General features: G+C 37.8%; 1 protein-coding gene across 1 annotated transcript in view; it reads left to right on the top strand.

Moving 5' to 3' along the window:
• The window catches only part of TMCO1 (transmembrane and coiled-coil domains 1), a 39,245-nt gene extending 26,000 nt beyond the window's left edge, over positions 1–13,245 (top strand). Inside the window, exon 7 of the mRNA XM_074266486.1 lies at positions 12,579–13,245. Coding sequence (XP_074122587.1) covers positions 12,579–12,677 — 99 coding nt within the window. The 3' untranslated portion in view covers positions 12,678–13,245. The remainder of the gene's footprint in view (positions 1–12,578) is intronic.
• The last annotated feature ends 947 nt before the right edge of the window (positions 13,246–14,192 follow it).

Genomic DNA, 14,192 nt, shown 5'->3' with positions numbered 1-14,192 from the left:
TATAGAAGAGGGAAGGTTATTATATTTTGAAGAGAATTTAATATATAAAAATAAACCTAATTACCTTTTCTTAGTTTATTTTTTTCTTTGGCTTTTGTTTATTTCCTTAAAGTTTAGTGATTAACTTGCCTTGACCTTCAGATAACAATTGTTTTCCTTTTGTGAATTATAAGAGACCTCTCAAGGGATGTGGCAGCTGTGCCAATATCCACCAGAGGTGTTAAGTCAGTCTCAGGGCAGTTAAAACTGCAGAATAAAACAAATCTTTTCAAGAGAAGACTTTTGAATTGAGGCTTTTTTTTTTTTTTTTTTTTTGGCTGTGATTTTATTTTAGCTTAAATGGGATTAATAGCATCCATTATTTGGAAATTATTATAATAGACTTGTAATATCTGATCACAAAACAAATCATTACATTGAGTGTTTACAACCCAATGATGTAGGTACTATTATTATCCTTTTATAATTGGGGATACGAAGACTTACAGAGTTTCAGTTATTCTCCAGGGTCACATATATCTAGCTGGATTTGAATTCAGGTTTTCTTGCTGTAGGCCCAGAAGTCTATCCACTATGCCATTTAACTGCCAATTACACATTATTTATTTTCTTTTTTTATTGTCACTCCTTTTAAGGTACCTGTTGTGTTTTGTTATTATCTTGGTTTTCTTTACATCACTTTTTATCATATCTTCTTATGGCAAAATTTCTTTTATTCTTCATAGTCATTATTTCTTATAGCACAGTAATTATCTCTTAAAATCACATAGCATTTTGTTAGCAATTCCACATTCAGTGGTTATCTACTTAATTTCCAGTAATTTGCTACCACTAAATATGTTTCTGGGAATATTTAAATGTCTCTAGGGCCTTTCTTTCTGTCTTTGTCCTCTTTAGAGTATATATCTAGTAATGGGATCTCTGAGTCAAAGGGCATTTTAGTCATTTCTTAGAACAGTTCCTGTTGCGAGCTGTCGTCTCCAGAAGCTGCTGGATCGCTCTCTGGGAAGAGATCTGCTGTGTCTACTCAAATCTCTCAGACAGATTCTTCTTCCTGTAACGAACCGTTGTCTCCAGGCAGTTGCTGTTAACTCTTGTCCAAAGAAGTGACTTCCCTTCCTGCAGAGAGCCCCGTCAAGCCTGATGCAATTCAGAGTCTTTCTTCTTGAATCCTGGCTCTGAATCTCCTCCAGCTCTTATCCTTCTCCAGGCCGATCTGCCCTTTGCGCCCAATGCTGTCTCTTTTTATCCTCCCAGAGAATGGGCGTGGGATAATGCAAGGGCTTCTGGGAAGAACCACCCCAGCCAATGAGCTTGCCCCCTCTTATCAAGTCAACCTGAGTTCTCACCTTGTAACTGTCCAGAAAACCTGAATTCTCACCTTGTCACCCTCCAGACAACCTGAGTCCTCACCTAGTAATCCCAACATCTCCCCCTTTCTTTTGATTTAGAACATAGGACAGTCATGACCTTGAAACATAAATCCATCAATATGGGAAGTATTACAGATAATTACATAAATGACCTTGAAACATAAATCCATCAATATGGGAAGTATTACAGATAATTACATGAATTACATAAGCACATAGTAACATAGTAACATAACACATGCTAGAAGTATATAACATAATCATAAATTGAGAATTTATAAATGTCCATAAGTCCATTGTCCATTAGTCTCATCTTGTGTGAGGAAGTCCAATGGCTCTTTCAGTGTCAGATGTTTCTTAGATCTTCTCCTTTGTTTTGAGATCTTTCTCTTTTTCTGTCTCTCTCTGATGGACAAGGCGAATATGACTCGTTGGCACCCATCTGATTCCTTCTCCTGCTGAAGAAATACAAGCAAACCCTCTCCCCCAGGCAGTTAACCTATCTGGTCCCTTCCATTCACCACTTTCTGGATCTCTCCACATCACCTGGCGATTATCTAAGGACAGTGGAGATGCTCTCACTGGACACTGCCCTTCTGGTGGGTTATAAAACCTGTCTGCTGGAGCCAGTGCATCTTTGTCAAAAATTAGAAAATTAATGGTATAGAGAACTAAATTTAGAAGTTCCCTAGGGCTACCTGTGGCTCCCCCTTTCTTTTGTTTTTGGAGGAGTGTCTTAATATCTCTGTTTCTTCTCTCTACTATTGCCTGCCCTTGAGGATTAAAGGGTATGCCCGTGGTATGTAAAATCTTATACTGTGCACAAAAGTGTGTAAAATGTTTGGACGTATATGCAGGTCCATTGTCTGTTTTTATTGCTTGTGGCACACCCATAATTGCAAAAGCTTGTATAAGGAATTCAGTGACCACTCGGGCTGTCTCTTTTGCTGCTGGCATTGCAAATGTGAATCCTGAAAAGGTGTCTACCACAACATGAATAAAAGATAGACGACCAAAAGATTTATAATGGGTCACATCCATTTGCCAGATTTCATTGGGTCTCAAACCACGAGGATTCTTCCCTGGAGGGAGTGTAGGAGCATGGAAAGGAAGACAAGCTGTACAGCTTTTTACTATGCTCCTAGCTTCCTCTCTTGTGATTCCAAATTGTAAACGTAAAGCTCGAGCAGCCTGATGATATTTAGAATGAGATTCTTGCGCTTCCTGAAATAAAGGACTACTGGCTAACATGGTTAGAAGGCTATCTGCCATTGAATTTCCATCAAAAATAGGACCTGGGAGTCCACTATGTGAGTGGACATGCAAGATATAAATCTTGCCTGGATGTTTTCTCACTTGTTCTTGAAGTTCCTTAAAGAGCTGATAAATATTGGAGGCTGCAAATTTTATTTGGGCTGTGGCAATTCTTTGTACTACACCTACTGAATAGGCTGAATCAGTAATTATATTTACGTCTCCTGGGTAATAAGTGAGAGCTAGCATGATAGCAAATAATTCATTCTGTTGAGTGGATTGAAAAGGAGTCCTGATTACTCTCTTTATGGTTAAATCATGAGAGTATATGGCACAAATATTTTCTTTGGAGGCATCTGTAAAGATTGTTGGTCCTTTAAGAGGAACCTTAGAAACCTTTTCTTCAAAAATCCATCGCCAATTATGTAGTAGCCGGGTAATCTTTAATGGAGATCCATGTGCAAAATTTGGAGCGGTGGCCAATAAAATTTGCCATTCTGGGATGTTCTCACAGCATACATTAATCTGTGCGTTAGTATAGAATGTGTATATTTTTTCAGGACTTATCCCAGATAATTGTGTTACTCTCTTAATAGCCTTTAATAAAATCCTAGCCACAAGCACTGGGTAAGGTGTAAGGCTTTGTTCTGGTTGTGCTGGGAGGTTCACCCACTCAATCACTCTGTCTCCTTGATGAAGGACTGCTGTGGGTGCCTCTTTTGTAGCAAAAACTGATATTTCCAAGGGTTTTTGAGTGACTCTTTCAACCACATTGGATAAAGCCAGTTCAACTTCTCTCAAAGCCTTTTGTGCTTCTTTTGTAAGCTGGCGTGGTGAATTTAAAGCACTGTCTCCCCTTAAAATATCATATAGTGGTTGCAATTGACAGGTAGTCAAGCCTAGCACGGGACGCATCCATTGGATATCTCCTATCAATTTCTGGAAGTCATTTAAGGTGTTTAGCTTCTCTGTTCTTAAGGAGAGTTTTTGTACTGTAAGCACCTTAGGATATACTTCATATCCTAAATATTGAAAAGGAGCATGTCTTTGAATTTTTTCTGTAGCTATATGCAGTTTGTAGTACTTTAATGTTTCCATGGTCCTTTGTAGACATGCCTCTAACATTTGTTCCTCAGGTGCACATCCCAAAATATCATCCATATAATGTAACAATATTACTTTTGGAAAGGCTTTTCTTACTGGAGCAAGAGCAGCTGCAACATACATTTGGCACATAGTAGGGCTGTTTTTCATTCCCTGTGGCAAAACTGTCCATTCATATCTTTTATAAGGCTCAGCCAAATTAACACTAGGCACTGAAAAAGCAAATCTTTTCATATCCTCCTTATCTAGAGGAATAGAATAGAAACAATCCTTAATGTCTATAACCCATAGAGGCCATTCTCTTGGCAACTGAGTAGGAGATGGAAGTCCAGGCTGAAGAGTTCCCATAGTTTCCATCTGTTCATTTACTCTTCTTAGATCAGTTATCATCCTCCATTTTCCAGATTTCTTTTTCACCACAAATACTGGGGAATTCCAAGGACTTAGAGAAGGCCGCAAGTGTCCTTGGTCAAGTTGTTCTTGCACTATGTCTAATAAGGCCTGAATTTTATCACTTCTTAAGGGCCACTGTTCTACCCACACTGGTGAATCAGTCTTCCACTGAATAGGAACTGGTGAAAGTGCAGGTAGGCCTTCAACAGCAGCCCTGCCTAAAAAGCCGAAGTGCTTATTTGTAATCCTATCTGCTGTAAAATGTCTCTTCCCCACAGATTGATGGGGATTTTTTCAACCACAAAAGGAGTAAAAGCTCCTGTTTCTCCTTCAAATACCCATCTCAAAGGCCTAGCACTAACCTCTGCTGCTATTGATCCTCCCACCCCAGACATATAGGTGTCTGCTTTAATCTTTGGCCAGTGACCGGGCCAATTGGCACCTCTAATAACTGTACGATCTGCACCCGTGTCTACCAATCCTTCAAATGGTATTCCGTTTATATAAATAGTAAGCATAGGTCGGTCAGCTGTCACAGCTGCTGTCCAATATATTCCTGGATTTTGTTCATTGGAGTCAAAATCTAGGCGACTATCACTAGGTTGCTTATTAGGGGTCCGTAACAATAAGCCTGATGCTACTACTTCTCCTGGTTGATAAATCACACGTTGTCTGCCTGTGTTAGTGACTGGGATATTAGATACACGTTCTCCAGTCTCCCACATCAGTGTATGGATGGACACTGTTTTGTAGGCACTCTCAGAAGGTGAAATGGTCAAGCCTACTGTGCCTGGAGGCAAAGGATCCATAGGCTCAACAGGAACAGATTTCACTTCTCCAGGGAGTATCTCGGTAGTCTCTACTGCACACAACTCTATTTTTCCTAATTTCAATCCCTTTCTTCCATCTGATTGCCTTTTGGCTGATTGATCATGTCTTAAAATTTTCTGGATGTAACCTCGGCTGCCATCATGCCCCACTTGGGGGGCTGAAGCTGGGCCCCATCTGTCATTTCCCTGGGTCAATCTACATTCGGAGGCCCAGTGGAGGCCCTTGTGACATTTTGGACATGGAGTTTTAGGTCTTCTCTCACCCTGTCTTCTCACTGTATCTCCATATCTACACTGAGCTCTTAGATGCCCAATTTTTCCACATTGAAAACATCGCCGAGTTTCTCTAGAAGGCCCTTGCCAGGAGGGACCCTGTCTTTCCACATTCATCATTGTCCGGGTGTAAAAAGCATTTGTTCCCACTGTAGCACAGCGTCTTATGATCTCCTCTAAAGGAGCATCTTTGTCTAATCCCCATATAATTCTTTTGCAAATTTCATTGGCATTTTCCTTAGCCAGATGTCTGGTCATTATTTCTGTAGCTGAATTTTCTCCAATAGTTCTTTTGACAGCAGTTTGCAAACGTCCCACAAAATCTGCAAAAGGTTCATTGGGACCTTGCTGTATTTTAGTGAAAGCCTCTCCACGATCTTTCTGTCCAGGAAGGACACCCCAAGCTTTTATTGCAGCCTTAGCAATTTGTTCATATATTGTCATGGTATAATTAATCTGTTCCGAATTCTCTCCATATTGACCTTCACCAGCTAAGTGCTCAAAAGTGAATTGTGTGTTAACTCCTATTTCCAAATTGCATCTGACTTGAATTTTACATAATTCATGAAATTCCGCAAGCCATAATAAATTTTCTCCAGGCTCCAGACATGTCCTTGCTATGGATTTCCAATCATTCGGGGTTAGGACTTCATAAGACAAACCATCTAGTAACATTTTGACATAAGCTGATGTAGCCCCATAAAGGGTACAACCTTTTTTCAAATCCTTAATTGTATTCAAATCTAAAGGTGCATATCTTCTCCTTTTTTTACCTACAGAGTCAGTATTTTCAATCACAGGATATGCATGTATAAAATCACTTATATCCTGTCCTTCTCTCTTAGCTTTAACCAATGCTTTTTCTAATCTTGTCATAGGCTTAGGCTTCTTCACAGGCAATTCTGTTTGTGTTTCTGCCTCTTCCCCTCTTTCTTCCTCCATCTCTGAAGGTGGGGTTGATGTGGGCCTGTCAATAATCTGTTCTCTAGGCAGGGTTGAAGCTTCTTCAAGAGAATCATACCATAATTCCTCATTTAAATCCTCTTGCTCTAGGGAAAGATCTTGATCTTTCCTTTTTTCCTCACACTTCCTCCTCTGTTCATTTTTAGAACTTTTCCTTCTCCTACAACTTGCTTGATAGTTTAAGGCTAATTGAACTATGTTGTAGATATAAAATACTTCTGCAGAAATTGAACGAGGCCCATTTTTTGCTTGAAATTCTTTCATTTCATATCCCACTAGCTTCCATTTATCTACATCTATCTTTTCTTCCTCTAAGAACCAAGGGGATGTGCGTCTTAATGCAGCCAAGAGTTTAGCAATCTGTACCCAGGTTACAAGTAAACTCTGCTCCTCAATTATGTTGATTATACTCTCTATAGTACCACTCCTGAATGGAGCTGAGGTTGCGTCTGGGGCTGAGGTTGAGTCGGCTGAGGTCCAGGGATTGAATATAGCTAACATCTGCCCCATTTCAGCTATAAGAGATTCCTGGTTTAGCCCTTAACAAGTTAAGTTCCTTATTTATCTATTAGCACGCTCACTTAATCTTTAACAAAGTTTCCTCGTTACTCACGGTTCTGGGTCAGAGAGACTGAGATCTAGATTGGAAGCTTTTCCACTGGAATCAGGACTGTGTCTGTCCCTGTTCAGGCGCCAAATTGCGAAGGTCTGGTCTAGCTCCTCTTGTCAGGATAAGCAAAAGTCCTTGCCCCACGTTGGGCGCCAATTGTTGCGAGCTGTCGTCTCCAGAAGCTGCTGGATCGCTCTCTGGGAAGAGATCTGCTGTGTCTACTCAAATCTCTCAGACAGATTCTTCTTCCTGTAACGAACCGTTGTCTCCAGGCAGTTGCTGTTAACTCTTGTCCAAAGAAGTGACTTCCCTTCCTGCAGAGAGCCCCGTCAAGCCTGATGCAATTCAGAGTCTTTCTTCTTGAATCCTGGCTCTGAATCTCCTCCAGCTCTTATCCTTCTCCAGGCCGATCTGCCCTTTGCGCCCAATGCTGTCTCTTTTTATCCTCCCAGAGAATGGGCGTGGGATAATGCAAGGGCTTCTGGGAAGAACCACCCCAGCCAATGAGCTTGCCCCCTCTTATCAAGTCAACCTGAGTTCTCACCTTGTAACTGTCCAGAAAACCTGAATTCTCACCTTGTCACCCTCCAGACAACCTGAGTCCTCACCTAGTAATCCCAACAAGTTCCAAATTGCTTTCTAAAATGGTTGGACCAATGTTAGAAAATATCGGTTCACCAATAATATGCCTGTTTTCCCACAACCTCTTCAAAATTAAATATTATCATCTTTGCCAGTTAGCCAGCTTTGTCATGAAACTTCAGAATAATTTGTTTGCATCTCTTTTTACTAGTGATTTAGAGCAATTTTTCATAGGATTGTTAAGCATTTGTAGTTTGAAATTGCTTGTATCCTTTGACCACTTGTTCATTGGGAATGATTTTCACATACTTACACACACATATGTATGTGTATGTTGGTGGTAGTTATTTATATAGCTTGGATATCAGCTCTTTATCAGAGACATTTGATTCAAAGCTTTTTTTCTCCTAGTTGACTGCTTTCTGTAACCTAATTATGTTGATTTAATTATGTAAAAGCTTTTCATTTTCATGTAATTAAAATTCTAGTTTATCTTTATGTCTCTTATTTTTTGAGAGTTGTCTTCTAGTCATGACAATGAAAAATATCTGCTATATGTAAGATTTTTTTTTTTTTTTTAATGGTTAAATCTTTATATTTAGGTCATGTACCCATTTTGATTTTATTGGGGTAAATAGTGTAGAATAACCATCTTAAACCTAATTTCTTTCCAATCTTTTTCCAATGTTCCCATCATTTGTTATCAAAAAGGAAGTTCTTTTCCAAGTACTTGCCTTTTTAAATATTGGACTAAATATATTTCCACATTAGTCATGGTGTAAAAGAAGAATTAGAGTAAAAGGGAAAACCCACAAGAAAAAAAAAATGAAAATAGTATGCTTCAATCTACTGTTCTTTCTCTAGATGTGGATAGCATTGTCCATCATGAGTCTTTCAGAATTGTCTTTAATCATTGTATTGCTAAGAAGAGACAAAGTGAGAATGAGACAAAGGCACTGTGAAGTTTAAAAGGAAGCTCTCTTATTCTTGCTTTCCTTTTCCCAATATTGGTAGAGATACCAGGACTTTTAGTTCACTTCTATCCACTGCATTGCCTGAAGAGATCAAGGAAGGCTTCCTAGAGAAAGTGGAATTTGGGTTAGATTTTAAAAGATTTGTAAGAATTCAGCAGGTAAAGAAAGCAGTCAGGTTTGACATTTTAATGCCTATTTAGGAAACAGCTAGAGTCCAATAAACATTTTTGAAGTGATAATAATAATGATGGATTTGCCCCTCTTCTGTATGTTTGTAATTCCATCCAACTGAGTTAAAAATTTGAGTCCTATTTTCTGGGTTTTATTCAACATGTAGGCTACCACTGGAAGATGAGCTCAAGTATTATATAATATTAAAGCAGATACTTTGGTTCTTCTTTGAATGATCCTAGTTACAACTTAGAGGCATTTATTATTTAGTAGAGGTATAACTGGAAATGGTAGTTACCTTGACTATAGCTTTAGGAGTATGTAAGAAGTGTAGATCAGTATACTCATTCTCTATACTGAACTCTTTTCTCCTTCCTAGAGAACCAAAAGATAATTGAAATCTATCTTATTAGATATATTGAATTGATTGTGAATGACTAAATATTTCGTCCCCAAGCCAATATCTTATAATTCCTAATAGTAGTAGCTTAGAAAATGTATTTCAATAAGAAGAGTCCAATTGAGTTGACATTCCAAGATATTTTATTCCACAGCAGTTTGTGGAAAGTATGGTTAATAATATGATACATGGAGAACTATAGGTGAAAAGTGAGTATGAGATAGAAAAAAAGACTGGAAAGACTTACATGAACTGATACTGAGTGAAGTGAACCAGAACCAAGAGAATTATGTACATGGTAACAAGCTTATGTGACGATCAACTGTGATGGACTTGGCTCTTTTCAACACTGTGGTGATTAAAGATAGTTGTTTTGTTTTGTTTTGTTTTGTTTAATTTTAGAATTATAACTTTTTTTTTTTTTTTACAGTACATATACATGGACAATTTTTTACAACATTATCCCTTGCACTCCTTTCTGTTCCGAATTTTCCCCTCCTTCCCTCCACCCCCTTCCCTAGATGGCAGGCATTCCCATACATATTAGATACGTTATAGTATATCCTAGATACAATATATGTGTGCAGAACCGAATTTTTTTGTTGTTGTTGCAAAGGAAGAATTGGATTCAGAAGGTAAAAATAACCTGGGAAGAAAAACAAAAATGAAAACAGTTTACACTCATTTCCCAGTGTTCTTTCTCTGGGTATATCTGATTCTGTCCATCATTGATCAATTGGATCTGAATTAGATCTTCTGATTAAAGACAATTCTAATAGGCTTGGATGCAAAATGCCATTCACATCCAGAGAGAGAACTATGGAGACTGAATATGGATTAAAGTATAGTATTTTCACCTTTTAGGGGGTTTGTTTGTTTGTTTGTTTTCTCATGGTTTTTTTTTTTCCCTTTTGATCTAATTTTTCTTATACATTTCATACATTTTACAGATAAGGAAATGTGTTTAGAAAAAGCACATATATTTAAAAAAGAAAAGAAAGGTTGTAAGACTGTTACATGAAACCACCCAGGAAGCAATTAATTGAAACAAAAACTGACTGCTGAAATGCTAGAGAAGAGTACATTGCCATAGAACAGTGGTCCTCAAACTTTTTAAATAGGGATCAAGTTCACTGTCCCTCAGACTGTTGGAGGGCCGGACTATAGTAAAAACAAAAACTCACACTCTGTCTCCGCCCTTAGCCCATTTGCCATAACCTGGCAGGCCAAATAAACGTCCTCAACAGGCCGCAGTTTGAGAACCCCTGCTGTAGAGTTTTGCATTAAAAAATAGAATTGAAAGTTATGATAGATGAATATTATCTAAATGACTAAAGAATAAAAGAATGAAATGAATTTATTGCCCATGACCTGGGTTACAGTGTCTTCTCAAAATATCTAGTTTGCAACTAATAACTTCCTTTTCTTAATAACTTGTTCTCACCCTTCACAAAAGAGGAAGGAACGTAAATCCTGTAGAGTAGTGCTTCTGGATTTCCTGTTTAGTGGAAGGGATGATTATCAGGAAGTTTTTTCCTTTGTTTTTTCCTGTTTCATTTGCTAGTGAATGTATTACAGATAGCCTGTCTGAAAATGCAGAAATAGACATGGGTCTTTTTACAATTTAAAATAACGTGTTATGTATGTAAACCTCGTCTTAGTTAAATTTTAGAGCCCTAACAACTTTATCTTATCATTTTCCACCTGTCTTAATTGGTTTAAATTCTCTATTTTATTTTCCTGATGTGAGAAAGAAAGCTAATTTCTATAAGTTCGAGAACAGTAATTTCTTCCATTTGTCTTTTTGGATTAACTTACATCTACCAGTCAGAAAACTGAAAAACTCATCTCAGAAAACATTTTAAAGAATTAACAGTCAGATCAGAATGGGTGACTTAAAAGATGAAAAAGAAAAACTACTAATATTGCCCACATATTCTAATTCTGAGCTCTTTCCTTTCCTAGTGTCAGGCCACCGGCCTTGTTGAATTGAATTTGGTCAAGCTCATTCAGGTTGGCATGCAGCTTGTACTATGTTCCCTGCAAGGTGTTTCTTAATAAGAGACGTGTCTACTACCATGAAATGGGGCATGATATCCTCCAGGTCTCTGCATGAGAGAACAATTTTACTGATGACTACTGAGTGTGAAAGAGTTTGCTCTTAACAAAGGCATGAGCATGATGGTGTCAGCAGAGGCCTGGATTTTTATCAGGCTGCCTCATGAAGTCAAGACAGCTTTGTTCTAAAGTATAAGATTGCAATATGAAAGTCAATTGCAGCTTGAAATACAATTGCTGGGGACATTCCAGTTGAGTCCTACCAGCACTTAGAGTAATACTGACGTGCGAGGTCTGCTGTCCCTGTCATCTGCCACTTTCTTCAGTTTTAATGGGTCAGTCACTTCCTGTTGTAGTCCTGAGTCTTGAAAATGTTTTTTCCTTTATCCCTTTCCCTCCCCATCTTCTTCTTTAAATCCATTGACCCCATAATTTAGAGAGTAGCAGAGCTGTGTTTATAGAGGAATTGTTTTAATACCTTATCTACAGAATTAGAGGTTGCATTTCATTGTGTACTGTGCTTAAACAGTAACTTGTATGCTTTAACTCTAGATGCCATTACTGTTTTCTTAATGTTTTAGAATAAAGCAATTATTGTGAACATTTCTCAATTAAACTGTAAGCTCTGAGAACAAGGGATCATGCCTTGTAGTTTTCTTGTATGTGCCAGGTACCAAGCTAACACTAGGGAGAGTTGGCAGTTTACCCAAAGAAGCTAGTAAAAGGCATACATTCTAATGTCTTTTTGTTTAGATTATTGTACACCTTTATTAGAGATAGGTAACTTGGTCTCCGTGGGCCTCTATTTAACATTTCTTCTTAGGACCTTAACAATCACATTATCAGAGTGTTGCAGGGGACTGAGGGGCCAGCCAGTTCCTGAAAAGAAGCTGTTTTGTGATAGACCTTACAAAGTAAAATGAAAAACATTGTGTTACTGCTCTAAGTATATGTATGCATGAAATAGGCAACTCGCTTTATGTAGTATTTAAATTGGCATCTCAGAAAATATTTCCTATTCAAACAATTGTTTGTGCTCACTTCAAGCATAAATGTACAAGACCAGATGTACAGATTAGTGTAGTGGGAAAAAAGGGATTAGGAGCCAGAGGCCCTGGTTCTGATTCCAGTTCTGCGTAACACTTACTTCTGTATAACTTTGATCGCTCACTTAGCTTCCTGGCCTTCTGCTTCCCCTTCTGTGAAAGGGCAGGGGTGGGGGCAAAAAAGTAGTGTTTAACTCTAGAGAACCAATGGTTTGTTTTTGTAAAATATATGATTTATGAAAGTTTCAGGGGGTGTGTATTCGAAATTTGAACAGCATGGAACAGTTGGTACTGGAAACAATCATTCTTCCACCTTAGGAAGTACCAAATTTTGCCAGGGGTGGGGCAGTGAGGGGGAGTTTAGGTCCATTGCAGAAACATCATAGTGGATATGCTAAACATACTTTTACTTAACATTGGATTCATTTGTACTAGCTGCAAATAATTTTTTTGACTACATCTAAAAATCACATATGAAGTAAATATTTAGCTTTCTATAGGTATCATTCTGAAACATAATTTCTTGTTTTTTTGTTTGTTTCCACAGAACATTCAGAAGATGCTTGGCCTTGCTCCTTCTCGAGCTGCCACCAAGCAAGCAGGGGGCTTTCTGGGTCCCCCAACTCCAGCTGGAAAATTCTCCTGAGACCAAACCCAAAGCTTTTTCATTCTTTTCCTACTTACTCAGACGCTCAAACCAAACTGCTCTTATTTTGTCCTGAGCGGTGGGCACTGTTAGCAACAAGGGCCACTTCCCAACTATCTGAGCTAATCTCAAGCCTCTGTACTTGATTGGAATGAGAATAGCATTCAGCAGACAAGATTAATGATTGTTCTTGTCTGTCAGAGTTGAAATTTTAAAAATATGTCTATGTTGGTTAGATAAGTTTTAAGTGCTATTTGTGTGGTTGAGAAACAAGGAATCTTTCATGTTATGCTTGTCATATTCTAAGAATATTTTTGGTGTGGCCAGCTCATAGTTTTGGTATGTTAAATATGCCATGGAAATATGGGCTAGGTATAAAGACATAGGGATATGAACTTAAAACAATCAGTTAGAGCTAAGCACACTCAAAAGAATTTGGTTTGTGATAAATTTTTTTTTTTTCCCATAGCTGAAATGTTAGGTGATGACTACCTTTAAGGAGAACCTAATTTGTGCCACTTCATAATAAAATAATCTTATAATCTAATAAAAACACCTTGTTTTGGCATGTTTATGACTGTGTGTCATCTTTAATAATGAAAGTTAAACTGCATGTAGCAGGAATCTTGGTATAGAAAGAAACAATTTGGTTTTGCCCTAAACTTTTTGACTTCCCCCTCTATTTGAACATTATGCAGAGCAGGTACAATGTGGGAGTTTATGAGAATGATCAAGCAGTTCAAATAGTTTATAACCTAACAGACTTTAAAGCATACCACACTTCAAACCTAATTACAAATTGCTGGATTTTCATGAAGGCTTTTTCTTTCTTTCTTGTTAGTTTTGATTCTTATGATTGTAGTTACATTGTATTCCTGTATACTACAGAGAAGACAGGTTTAAATTATTAACATCAGACAGAGATTAGGAAATTTTAAAACTCAGGAAAAAATATCTTATCATCTTCACAAAGAAGAACTTGTTAAGGATAAAAATGTTGAAATATCAACTTAAGATTTAATTTATTTTACTATTTGTAAACCTTGTAAGAAGACAGGCCAATACAAAGTCTATTTTATGAAACCTAATTCATGTTGGATGCTGTTTCACATGATAAAAGTGGCAACAATGAACAGGGCAGATTGGAAGAGCTAAATTTTGAGAATTAGAAGTAATGACTCCATCAGTATTTATTGTAAGACATAAATAGGAAGACGAGTAAGTTCTAAGTGCCCAGAACTTATGAAGGAGGAATGTTGGTCACATTTCTCTATTGCTACTAAGACATCCCCTCCTGAATCTGACAAGGTGGCTTCTGTATCAACATCTCATAGACAGACCTTCCTGGAACTAAGTATTTGGTTGGTTATGCATCATGCAAAACTTATCTTGTGAAAAACATTTTAAGTGATCTCTTTGTCAAGTTGCAAGTTCTAGGAGAATCCCTGTAATCTTTGGTATTAAATAATATAGTTGTGCTTGAATTTGCCTTTTACCCTTTGTTACTTTCCAGCT

Source organism: Sminthopsis crassicaudata, chromosome 4 (genome assembly GCF_048593235.1).
Source record: "Sminthopsis crassicaudata isolate SCR6 chromosome 4, ASM4859323v1, whole genome shotgun sequence".
In the NCBI taxonomy this organism is placed as follows: domain Eukaryota; kingdom Metazoa; phylum Chordata; class Mammalia; order Dasyuromorphia; family Dasyuridae; genus Sminthopsis; species Sminthopsis crassicaudata.
The sequence above is the reverse complement of the archived record's forward strand: the minus strand, read 5'-3'. Positions and strand labels throughout refer to the sequence as shown.